Below are 13264 nucleotides of genomic sequence, written 5' to 3'. Positions count from 1 at the left end.
CCCGCCCATTGGCCATGCTCTTTGGCACGTCCTCTCAGCGCAGAAGAGCTCTGTGGGCAGAGTAGGCAATGCCTCTAGCCCAAGACCTTGTCCAGTTTCAGGGAAGCTGAAAGAACAGAGCACTGTGTCCAGATGCTGCAGAGAAAAGAGCTGCACTAGGGCGCCCAGCTATCCCGATGCCAACTCTAGCCAGTTCTGCTGGGTGCCCACTTCCATCCTCTCTACCTGGTTGTGGAGGCGGAGGCTGAGGCAGGAAGCCCCGCCCCCACCCTCCCACCCTTCGCTAGTTTAGTATTCTCACGATAGTAACAAAATCCCTGGCAGAGCAATTGAAGGAAGGAAGAAAGGGAGGGAGGGAGGGAGGGAAGGAGAGAGGAAGGAAGGTTGGTTTGTTTTGGCTTACATTTTAGTTTAAGAAGATACAGTGTATCCTGACAGGGAAGCCATAGTAGCAGGAGCAGGAGGAAGCTGGTCACATTGTATCAGGAAGCAGAGAATCAGGAATGTGGAAGCTCAGTACCCCAGCCCATTCAATGATGGTCCTCCTGCCCTGATTCACCTAACCTAGAAAATCCGTCACCAACATGCTGGGAGGTGTCTCCGGGGATTCTAGATCCTGTTGTGTTGATGTCAATATGCTACCCAAGACTCACTCCCCACCCCCGCGCGGGGAACTGAGAAATGTCCTTCTTCATTACAGCATGAGTGCATTACACAGATGTGCTCAAACATAGAACACTATTAGAATTAAATATGGAGAACGTGGAGACCAGGTGCGGGCTTGAGGTCATCCAAAGCTATTTAATCTGTGGGAATGCCCTCATGTTCCTCAGGGGTTCCCACAGGAAGACTACCTCATGATCAGTCTTGAGGATCACATAGTTCACGGCTCTAACCTCCCAGAACCTTGAGGAAGTATGTTTTATCTCTTTCAGAATGGGAATCCAGATACATCCTTCTTTGCCCCAGACTGCATCCTCCTAAGCCAGAAGTTCCACACTCAGCTCGCGAGAGCCCTTTGGGCCAATATGGTAAGATAAAGGACTGCTCCTGGTAGGGTAGCCTAGTGAAAAGCACCAGCCCTGCAGACTGTGGGACAGGCCTAGAGGATCAGCAGCTGGCACAGCTGTGCTAGTCTTGCAGAGTGGCCACAGCGGATCCTGCAGATCAGCCTGGCCGGGTTACACTGCCGCTCTCTCCTCTGGGCTTCTCAGCTGTGATGAGGGATGCTGTCTACACAAAAGTTTATCCGAGGGCTGGGGGGATGGCTCAGGGGTAAACCAGAGTTCAAATATTTAGGGCTCATGTAAAAGCAGGGGCGAACTCCTCTATAATCCCAGTGCCTCAGGAAAGAGATCCAAGGAGCGTGCTGGCCAGCCAGTCTAGCTAGAACAGCATACTGACTCCCAAGTTCAGTCAGAGTCCCTTACTCAAAAATGAAGGTGGAGAGCAATAAAGACCCTTGTCCTCTGACCTCTTCATGAGCACTACAAGCACCCACTCATAATTGTGCATGCATACCACACATATCACATATACATATATACCACATCCCCCCATCATGTTACAAACATACAGACAGACAGACAGACAGACACACAACACACAAACACACCACATAAACATCCTCCTCCTCCTCCTCCTCCTCCTCCTCCTCCTCCTCCTCCTCCTCCTCCTCCCTACTACTACTACTACTACTACTACTACTACTACACACACCTGTCCCACATACTCAGCCCGAAAACATACCATCAGAAACCCCTCGCTCAACCTTTCCTGTGCACCATACTGACGCTAGCAGTTGAAACCTCGTGATCTCCTTTTGGCCCCGGCACTGCCCCTCAGAAATGTTTTTGAGTTTCCAGAAAAGCTAGCTGACTTGCTCTGAGCCCTACTGCCAAAATGGAGTTCTGAGCCTCCCTGCTGCAGGAGGCTGCCAGGGAGTGTTCAACAGAAACAAACAAACTGGGTGTGTTTTTTTCTTTTCTTCCCTGATCAGCTTGAACCCCTGGGAAAGAAAACTGATACTTTGGACCCAAAAGAACTCATAGCTTTGGCCTGCCCCACCAAGGTAATAAGAGAGAGACTGCTTTGCCTATCCTCCTCCCCCTCCCCTTCCTCCTCTTCTCCCTCATACCCTTTCTCCCCCTCCCCCTCCCCCCTTCTTCCTTCAATAGGGCTTACTCAGCCCCTAGGCTGAATGATGGAATCGGAAGGGGTGTGGGGGTGGAGAGGCTTCCTTGAGATGGATGATAAAAGTGTCCACACAGAGAAAGGAGCCTGGGCAGCAGAGGCCAGGAGTGCGACAAAGGGAAGAGCAGATGCGAATGTGGCCGGAGGGCTAAGAGAGGGACTAGAGCCTAGAACCTGGACTGAATGTTTTTTCGGTGAAGAGGATCCACAACAGAAGCCGCAAAGGGAGCCCACCTAAGCCACCATCAAGGAGGGCTGGAAAGGACCAGCCTGGATTGGCATGGGGATAACTCAGGTTTCCTTTTAAGGAGGAAGATATTAAACGTGACTTCAGGCCTGGAGTGGGGGCGGGTTCATGTTCCCATCGCCTTCAGCTCCCGTTTCGGGTTTTGGCTTTTGGCTTTTTAACCAAATAAGGCCAAGGCTAGAGAGCCCGTAGTGGCCATAAAAGCAGAGTGCCTGACCTAATCTGGGAGGCTGGGTTTCCAGCCTGGGTCAGGCAGCCCCCAGCCTTTCCCACCCCCCTTACCAGGCAAAGCCTCAGCCTAGGCTTGCAGCTCCCTTGGGATATCTGCTGGGGATCCCAAGACGAGGGCAGCCGCTATCCTGTTCCATGCGCCCTGTCAGCTGTCCTTTCTGTCTCAGTCTTTGGGATAAGAGCTACGGTAGCAGAGGGTCCAGTGGCTGGATCTGGTGCTCCAAGCAGAGAGAGTCAGGTCATGTGATGATCAGTGTGCCCGGGTGCCTTGAGCGCCAATAGTCGATCAGATGCTGGGTAAAGGAGCTTGGGTGAATGAAGCCCCTCTGTGCCACGTGCGAACATGTCCACTTGCCGAGGCTACCCAGCGGTGTTGTGGGAGGGGCCTGGAGAACTTGGGCAGTGAGAAGCATTTGAGGACTTCAAAGCAACCATCGTACCATAATAATTTCATTTTCCACACATGTGCACCCCTGTTTGTATGGATGTGCGTACATGCACACAGGGAGGCCAGAGGTAGATGTTGGATGTTTTCAATTTGGTCCTTACTCTAGTTTTCAAGGCAGGCTCTCCTAATTTGCCTGGACTGGCTGACTAGAAAACCTCACGAATCCTCCCGTTTCCACTTCCTCAACTCTAGGATTCCAGACTCACACTTCCACAGCTGCCCTGTGGCTCTGGGGATCCAAATTCAGGTCCTCATACTTGTGTGGCAAACACTTTGCCAACTGAGCTGTCTCCCAGCCTATAATTGTGTACCCCAGCCCTTGAATCAGTATAGCCACACTGAGTTATCCACCATGAGAGTCCCCTCCAGTGTGTCAACCCTCAGCCATCATGAGCTCTCCCTCCCAACAAATATATTGTTTGTCAAATTGGTAACCCAGCCCTGGGTCAGGGAGAGTCCCTTCATTGTGAGTCCCAAGGCAGATTAGGCCCCTCTCTGTCCCAGTTCAGGCAAGGAGCCCCACAAGGGGGGGATGCTCTACCTAGAATCTCAAGCTTGCCTCCTCCGTTCTGGACATTCTGACCTAGGTGAGGAGAGAGATCCAGCCTCGTAGAGCTTGTAAAAAGCCCAGCCCAGAAGAAGCTGTTGCTAAGCAACCTTGGAGCCCATTCCAAAAGGGTCCATCTGTTGGCCAGACCAGCTTCACTGCTCAGTGCCTCAGGTGCCATCTGCCATCCGAGCCGTACAAAAGTCCACCGTATCTCCGTGTGAGCTGGCGGCGGCCAGGCACTGCATATTTCTATCCAGGCTGTGTCTAAACATAGAAGCAACAAGCAGGATGGGGTGGGGGTGGGGCGGGCAGCAAGCTGGAAGTGAGGACTTGTAGTACGCTTCCCCTCCCTGGTCCCCGGCCTCACTGTTACGCACATTCTGCTGTGCCAGGTAGGGGGACTTCGCGATGACCCTGGGTTTGCTTTGGCGATGTATTTGCAGGTTGGGTGAACTACCTAGAGCTGAGTCTTGACTGGCTCTGTGGACGGTTCTCCCTCCCTGCATTTACAGTCTGGCCCCTCGTTTCTCTCACTCCAGAGCCATCTGGAAAATGAGCTCTGTCCTCCACTTTCAGCTTTTCTTCGTCTTGTCCTCTGTCACAGTTAACTTCTTCCTTAGAATCTGTGCCTCCCTGGACTTGGGAAGCCTAAAGCACCTTCTTCTTTTTTTTTCTGATCGCCTCTCTTCCCACCTCCCAGGGGCATCCCTATGTCTAACCCTGAAAACGCAGCTCCTCTCAGACTTTGCTGCCTCAGTCTTATTGTCTTCTCTCCCCATGTGTGCATCCCTCTCACTGAAGTGGATCTATTTCTAGAGTTGCTCCATCCCACCCCCAACACCTCCCACCCCACCTTGAACTTCACATCGCCGACTTCCTCCATCTCTCACTCCACCACCATTTTTTCCCCACCCAGACACCAACCTTAAATTTCCAACCCCTTAAAACACATTTCCCCTTGGAAACTACATATGGTATACGATTACTGCTCCTACCAAAAGGGGAGGAGGTGGTGGTCTACAGAGCCCAGCGCCCGGGAGGAAAGACCCCTTCCTTCTCTGGAGAACTTCCCATCTAACCGTGCAGCAGCCTGGCTCGCCAGCCGCTGACTCAACTGCTGGCTCTCGCCCTGGACTCTGCCTCCATGGCAGCCCACAGAAACCAGGCAGCGTCCCTTCTACCTGCTCAGGCTTGCCGCCAGGAATCTCTCATGAAGTCAGCTCCACCCCAGGCCTTTAAACCAGTCTGACTCACGTGCATCAAGCAACCAGGAGCCGACAGAGGAAGAATTCCAAGGTTTCTTTGTCCTCTGACCCCTCCAGCAACCTCTCCTCACCCCTAACTAATGGATCTTATGGTCAGATAAATACTTATGTGACTCCTAACTCTTTCCAGAAAGGTGAAAATTGTTTGTGGCTTCTGCTTTCTCTTGTCCTGGCCACACTAGTCCCAGTTCCAGCCAGGGCTTCTTTGTAGAGGGAGAATCATAATTAGTACCCACGCCCAGTCTTGTCCCGGGGATGTACGTCCCCAAGTCTTGCATCAGTCCCTCTGCAAATTATGCACTCCTAGGCCTTCAGCTCTTCATTGCTTAGAAGTATCTTATGTCCTTCTCCCTTGTGCCTAAGGGACAAATCTGCTACCCTCCGCTCAGAACTGCTCTGGGCACAGGAACTGGACAGAGGTGTAGGTCTGTCTTTTGTGCAAGGCACCCAGGTTGCCCTCCCAAGGGGATGCTGATGACACTGATCAGAGACAGCCTAATTAACTATGCTGCGTGCCACTACAAGCTTCTCTGTCTTGCACCGGTGACATCACCTGAGTATGGCTGGCCTCTGTTTCAGATGAGAACGCTCCCGCTCAGAAGAAAAGGGAGACAGGCCCGGTCATTTTAACCTCCTCCTCCTCCTCCTCCTCCTCCTCCTCCCTCCCCTCCTCCTCCTCCTCCTCCTCCCTCTCCTTCTCCTCTCCCTCCCCCTCCTCCCCCTCCCCCTCCTCCTCCCCCCCCTCCTCCTCCTCCTCCTCCTCCCCCTCCTCCTCCTCCTTTCCCCTTCTCCTCCTCCTCCTCCTCCTCCTCCTCCTCCTCCTCCTCCTCCTCCTCCCTCCCACCCCTACCCCTCCTTGAGCCAAAATAAAGCCTCTTACAGCTGAGTTTACCGAGGAGATTTAGCTAACAACACCTGGAACTGATCTCTTAAAGACATCTTTCCCAACAATCTTGCTTCCCCATCTCACGTCCTCCTACCTCTTCCTGTTTGGTTTCCCTTTTTTACAGCCTTGGTCTTTCTACTCTGCAAGCATGTTCCCCCAGTGGCCCCTGCTCTGGGTCTACCTCAGTATTTGCTAGTCCAGATCTTAAGTTGACCTTGCTCCAACTCGATGTTGGATTTCCTCCTTATTTGGTTTATTTCCCCCCGGTTCTCCTTTGCAGCTTCCTCCTCCCGTCTTTGGTTAACCCATCACCTGCAACTGGGTGGACTGGGAATGTTGACAGGGCATGTCTCAGCACTGATTTACAGCAGATAGGTGTGGAGCAGAGGCCCGGAGAGCAGGTTTGTCAGGGAGGAAAAGAAATGACTGAAAACAGGAAGTCAACTTGAAAAGGGTAACAGCACAGAGAAGAGAGAAAAATGACAGATAATAAAATACATCGATTATCATAACCCTTTCTTCAGGAAGAAGAGGTGCTGGATTGTGACTCTTTTGCCAGAAAAAAAAATGTGAAGAAAATATGTGAGCCAGAGGACTGTGAAGATGAGTGATTGCTAAAGTCTATGTGAGCTCATGGAGCCCAGACCGCAGGATGTGGAGAACTCTCCCTAAGGCTTCTATTTGTGCCTCCTTGGTTAACAAGCACTCACAGAAACCCTTCCGGGAAGGACTGAAATTCTGTCTATGCAGCTCTTTCCACTTCAGTGCAGAGCCCTGTTAAGGAGACCTAGAAGGCAGCAGGGTGCTGAGCTCATCGGCAGCCTTCATGCTGTTAGATAACCTCTGTGCGATTTCTCTTCTCTCCTAGAACAAGCCCTTCCTGAGAACCTTCCGGAACAGTAACTACACGTACCCTATCAAGCCAGCCATTGAGGTAACCTCTGACTCATGTCTGTGTCTCTCAGACACACTCAGTCCTACCTGCCAGGGACTTGGGGCGTGGTGCAGATTTCACTGTTAGTTAAAGCACAAATATACCCGTCTTACATACTGGGAATTGGAATGTAAAAAAAAAAAAAAGTGATCCGGAACTAAGGCCCCAGGACAGTCCTGACATGTTCTCAAGTTGCCTACCTGACGTCAGTGGCCAAGCAAAGGAAGTGCTGGGATCCATGTGCACTGACCTTTGATGTCCTCAGAGACGTTGTTTTTAATTAAACAGCTTAGCCTTACAGAGTTGAGATAGCGGGATAAGGAGAGGTGGGTATTAGTGTTGAGGGTGGGGCAGGGGGCATGAAGTGCCACTAACTTCCTGAAGGTGGAACCCTAAACTCAGTGGGAAGGAATCTCTGTGCTAGGGGTGGGGTCTGACAGGAAGTTGACTCGGATCCAGCCAATTACTGAATATGAATCAGTCAATCAATCAATCAATCAATCCCACTCTGAGCTTTCAGAGCCCTGTGGCTTTAAGGATTGGCACTCTAAAGATGGCTTGCCAGATCCTGGACCACACCACACCTTGAAGGGCCTAGGCCTGGTCCACCAGGACAGAGATTGCTGAAAGCTGGTTGGGGATTCAGAGAAACATGTGGCGGGTCCTGACTTTGATAGTTAGGGCCCAATAGAGTTTACAGCTGTTTAGTAAGCATCTAATGTGTGTCATACACTATTTCAGGGACTTAGAGTAGACCACACAGATGGGACTTAGCTTTTACAGAGTCCCATCTGCCGAGTCCAGGCATCTAGGACATAACTAAAATGATCCTTTAGGATAGGCACAGCCGATGCCCAGAGGGTGGAGAGAACAGGACAGAGAACCAAAGAGCTGTTGCTCAGAGCCAAGAGAAGGGTGGCCGATTCTGAGGCACCATAGTTTCTGAGCCTGTCTGAGAAGGGGGGATTTGAACATGCAGGTCAGAAAGACGGCAGCTGTGTGGAGGGCCAAAGAGAGTACAGAGGCTGGGGCAAGGCACACAGGTGACATTGGGGGTGGTGCTCAGACCCAGCCCACACAGAGCTGAGCGCCTGGGGATGGAGGTTAGGGTCCTGGCAGAGTGAAGAGAAGCCATGGGAGGAGTTGGTACACGTCTTTAACAGGCTTCCCTAGCTGCAGCATGGAGACTATTTCAGACTTCAGCGACAGGGGGAAACTGCTCTTTGAGATAGGGTTGCACATGGTCCCAGTAGACCTAAAGTTGTTACGTAGTCAAGGACAACCTTGAACCCCTGGTTCTCTTGCCTCCACTGCCCAAGTGCTGGAGTGCAAGTGTGCTCCGCCACACCTAGCCTTTGAAGCCTTTGATCTCTGGGTTCTAATTAAATGCATAGTGATCCTTCTGCCTCAGCCCCCTAAATGCTGGGATTAGAGGTGGGAACTACCACACCTAGAAAAAAAGATCTTTCATAAGTCAACTGAAGCTGGGAGAGTAGCCTCTGTGGAGGTGCCAAGGGGCTGTCAAGTGACATTTGGACCATTGCAGCAGTGTGGCTGGGAGCTGTCCCCTCTAGGAACCCAAAGGATGTCCTGCTTGAACCAGTGACCAAATTCCTGTGTGACCGAAAGAGTCTTCAACCTGGCATTCATTTATTTATTTCCCTTCTCCTTGTGGAATCCAAGAGGGACAGCTACCATGCTGAGTGGGGGATGGGCAGTAGTGAGCAGGGTGGGGTTGGACCTGTTCTTCAGTCTCAGGGATCTTTCCTTCCGCTGTTCACCAGCTTTAAAAAGGGTATGTGCTTGTATTGATAAATTGTTGCTTAAAGTAGGTAACATCAACACTACCTTTGTTACAAGGCGTTACTCTGCACCTACTTGTAGTGTACCTGCAGCAAGATGGCAGTACCCTGGGAAGTCTCTGTTAAGGTTACAGCACAATGTCCTTTCCTTTGTGACAGGTCCAGTCTGTATAAGTCAACCCCAATAGAACATGCTTGACTATTAGAGATTTCTATGACACTGGTGACTCTAGAACTTTCTTTTTCAGACTCACATTTCCCAAGTGCAACTTTCCCATCTGCCTGTTTTTTTTGTTTGTTTGTTTGTTTGTTTTTTTCTTGTTTTTTTTTTTTTAACTCCCATGAACCATCTAAACAGCCTGGTAACATCACTGTGATCTGCTGAGTAGGCCCGTGGAATAAACTATTCTACTAGATGAAGCAAATATTTAAAGACTATTTAAAGCCCCACCACACCACCACCACACACACACACACACACACACACACACACACACACACACACACACACACACACACACACAGAGCAAAGCCACACTTTATGTTAAACATTCTTCAAGGTTGAATGATCAGAATGTCAGGAATGTAGAGAGTTAGAATGTTGCAGAACCAGAGAGGAACTATCTCCTGCTATCTTTAGTCCTCTTAGTAGCTATTCCTTTTCTAATTCTATGCTCAACCAAAATCCTTGTGATTAATAGGGAAGACTTAAAAAAAAAAAAAATCCACATTAGCTAAGCAGATCACCAGCTTCCATCAACCCAAAAGCTAAAAATGTCATCAGATAGCATCTGAGAGGACATTTTCCTCCTTTACCATAGCCCGAGTATCTAATGTTTTCATTGATGTATTTCTTTTGTTCTGTGACTATAAAAACTTCACAGAACCACTTCTTCATTGAACATTTTATTTGGGGCAACCAAAATCTACGCCCCTGGGCCATGGTCACTCTTTTTTTCTTTTCTCTTTCTTTTTTTTTGGGGGGGGGCACACTGTGGCTGAACAATTAACTCCTAATCCCTTTGAGGTGAGAGTTGTGCTTTGATTGACAGTTTGCACTCCCTCCCCTTCAAAGCGAAAGTGTGTTTTGATTGACAGTTCCTCCTCGGTTGCTCAGTAGGGTTGCTTTAAGAAGGCCTGACTTCAGATGACCTTTTGGAGGCAGTCACTCACACTCTGAGAAAATCAATCAAACCATTGTGGGGAGGCACTGCTGCAACTGGGGAAAGTCAGTTCTTCACAGGTTCCTTGGGTTGCCATTTCTGTATACTTTACCACCCCACCACCACACACACACACCCACTCCCCTGGCACCTGGAGAATCCACTCTGTATTAGGGACAAGGGCAGTTGACTAACATGTCCAGGGTGGCGGGCGCTCATTTCTGTACAGGGACTGATGGCTCAGGTTAAATAGGCACAGGGAAAACACAGTCTGTAGCAAAGCTGTGCCTCAGTGAGGAGCTTAGCAATTACACAACTTCGGCGTTTTTCTAAAAATATTTTAACGGATGGTTGTTTAGACTCCGGCATCATAATTAATGTCAATCAGCTTAACATTAATAACACCCACCAAAGCACGCATGTGAGACATAGAAAACAGCTCATATTAGACATGTAGAGTCTCTCCTGTTAGATGTGTAAAAAAAACCATGTCCTTTCAGGACTACTTTCTGTAAGAATTCACTGTTTTCTCTCCTTTGTAGCTGCTGGCTTCATTCAAATGTAGATAGGTCAGGAAGGGAAAGGGTGTGTGTGTGTGTGTGTGTGTGTGTGTGTGTGTGTGTGTGTGTAAACAGAAGCCCTCTTCTCCCCGATTTCCTTCTTCCACACCTACCGATAAGTATTCCTATCCCTCTGTGAGCTGCCCCAGGGGCATACGTACTTCTAGGGTCCTTGGCTGACTCTTCCTAGGTGCACCTTGCCTACATGGGAGTGATGGCCTTTTTCTTTTCCCTGACTTAGAGTTGGGGCAGTGACTTCCTGTGCACAGAGCAGAGTCCTTCCAGCAAGGTACCCACCTCAGGTAAGTGGGACCGCCACACCTCCTACACTGAATCCCACGTTGGGTAGCAGACCTGTGGGTGCACCTGGAGCATTGAGCGGCCCTTGCTGGTTCCAGCACATGGAACAGCGAGGTGCTCAGAGATCCCAAGAAGCTGCTCTGAGTTACCGCTGAGCTCCTGCATTACTGAGGGGACTTTTGTGTCTTTAAAGTTTCAACACAGCTCCTTGGGCCTCCTTGATTGGTGAGACAAGTACAGCCCGATATGGTCCTGGCTGCTTACTCCCTGTGACCCACACTGGAGCCCTGCTGGACCACCTGGAGGGTACTGGGTGGTAGCTATCAAGCCCATGCTACTCAGAGCCTTAGTGTTCTGAGCGAAAAGAGGCAGGCAGCACGGACCCTGTGGGCTAGGGCAGACTCAGTGTAACAGGCCAACATCCAGCTCTCCTCTTGCCTGTCTATCCCTCCTAGTTCATGAGCTCCGACCAGCGGACATCAAGGTGGTGGCAGCAATGGGTGACTTTCTGACGGTGAGTACTAAGCCACGGGCCAACATGGGCTCCACAGAGTTTAGCCTGGCTGTGCAGAGTCAGCTCTGCTTCAGCACCAAGGCTACATTCAGGTCCAGCAAGGGAGTCCCGTATCCCAGTCCCCCTTCCTTCGCCCTACTTGAACTTCACCCTATGTGCAAAGTCTCCCTCCACCCTCACCACTGCTCCCTAACATTGTCAGTATTATGCGCATGTCCAAACTTGCCTGAACGCAACACCATCAACCCAGTCCTAAAGAACAATAGGTCTTATCTACTCATCGCCCAGAGCCCCTCCCCCCACATAGAAGCATTTGTTCCTCGGGGACAGAGGGAAACCCAGCCCGGTCCTGGCACAGTTACATTAGTCTGTTGTGTAGCTACTGCTGTGTGCACCATGCTCTGTCAGCGACTCTAAAAGGAAGAGTGGAACTGTCATAGCCCTCTGGCTAAGACAGCAAGAAGCTTCCAGGGAGGAGACTCGTGAGTGAATAGGTGACATGTGGTGCTTTCACAATTCATGTCCATTCCTGCGGAAACACCACCCCACGTGGAAATGATGGCATTTTAATTGTGCTGTGGACATGGGAAAGTAGAGAAGGGTTGACCCAGGCCGGATCAACCATGACTTCACCCTGGTGGGGCATATGCATGGATGTAGGGGAAAGATGACGTAATACACAGAGGAGACTGTCAGGACCGTGATTCATTCCATTTTGTTTTGTGAGTTGGGGGGTCTCAATAAATAGTCCTGACTGCCTCCAGCTTGCCCTATAGCCCAGGCTAGCCTCAAACTCATAGCAAGCCTTAGTTCCTTCAAGTGCTGATATTACATGCATGAGCTACTAGACCCAACTGAGGTGATATTGTTTAATTTGAGAGAAGATCTCAAGTAGCCCAGGCTAGCCTCAGACTTCCTGAAACTCCCAACCCTTTTGCTTCCATCTCTGGATTATGGGTATATATCATCGAACCCAGCACTGAGAACCCGTGCGCACCAGGCAAGTACCCCAAGCTTTGGGGAAAGACTCCCATGGTAAGATTAAGTTGTTCTTTTGTTTGTTTGTTTGTTTGTTTGTTTTTTTTAATCTCTGTTTAACTGGTTATGGTGAACACATGTTACTTTGGTAAATTTCAAAGGTAGAATGCTTCTTTTTTATTATTTATTAAGAAAAATAAAAGATGGCAACTTCAGAAATCTTCATAGAAAAGAAATTTAAAAGACGAAGCAAAAGGGAGGGGGGAGTGGGCTGCAGAGTCTGACAGAGTCCACGATGGGGAGGGGCTTGGCTTTGACCCAGAGTTGGAGGGGACAGCAGGGAGAGGTGTGGTCAGAGGTAGGAGAGAATAAACTAGAGGTCTCGGGCTGGGGAGGAGGAGGTCCAACACTCCAGGAAGGGAGAAGGAAGGGGAGGGCAATGGCAGAGCGGAGCACCTCAAGGCCTCCAGGCTTTGGACACAGCGACAGGCCTGTGCACCTCCATCTGAGGCTTCGCATGAAATGCAAATGAATGCAAATGAAATGCAAATAAATGCAAATGCCAGGAGATGGTGGCTCCTGCCTTTAATTCCAAGCAAGCAGAGGCAGGCAGAGCTCTGAGCTCAGAGCTCTGGTCTACACAGTGAGCTCCAGGACAGTGAGGGCTACCTAGAGAAACCCTGTCTTGAAAAACAAAAAAAGTGGGAGGCGAACAGAGGAACAGAAAGCGGATGCTAGTGCCCATGCTGGAGACAGTGTTTTGCTTTAGATGGTGAAGGTAAGACAGATGTGTGGAAGTGTCAGAGTCAGGGGCAAATGGTAGAAAGAAGTGTAGAAGGCAAGGCAGTCCTGATGGCAGGAAGGGAGCATGTGGCACCTATGAGGTCAGACGGGATACAGTATTGTCCGTTGCAGGCATGTGAATGTCTCCAAGGGTATGAGGAACAAATTAAAGAACCTCCACTGGGGCTGGGGGAGCATGTCAGAAGGGATCAGCGGAACCGAGTGAGAGTCTGGGAGGAACGCAGACAGCAGAGAAGAGAGTAGATGTAGAGAAGAGTGGGACCTTCCCTAGCAAACGCTAATCTCAGGACCAGCTGCACCACGAGGGGAGGGCCGAGGGCCAGAGGCCCAGGGAGGTCCTCAAGCTGCATCACCACAGGGAAACCTTTTTAAAGCTTCTCTTTGCTCTT

General features: G+C 50.2%; 1 protein-coding gene across 1 annotated transcript in view; it reads left to right on the top strand.

Moving 5' to 3' along the window:
• Plb1 (phospholipase B1) overlaps positions 1 to 13264 on the top strand; it is a 100926-nt gene that overhangs the window by 67077 nt on the left and 20585 nt on the right. The window contains 5 exon segments of the mRNA XM_032908580.1: positions 936 to 1031; positions 2000 to 2071; positions 6689 to 6754; positions 10521 to 10581; positions 11035 to 11093. Of these exon segments, the coding sequence (XP_032764471.1) occupies positions 936 to 1031; positions 2000 to 2071; positions 6689 to 6754; positions 10521 to 10581; positions 11035 to 11093 (354 nt within the window).

This window comes from Rattus rattus, chromosome 7 (assembly GCF_011064425.1).
Source record: "Rattus rattus isolate New Zealand chromosome 7, Rrattus_CSIRO_v1, whole genome shotgun sequence".
In the NCBI taxonomy this organism is placed as follows: Eukaryota; Metazoa; Chordata; class Mammalia; order Rodentia; family Muridae; genus Rattus; species Rattus rattus.
This window is presented reverse-complemented; position numbering and strand designations above follow the sequence as displayed.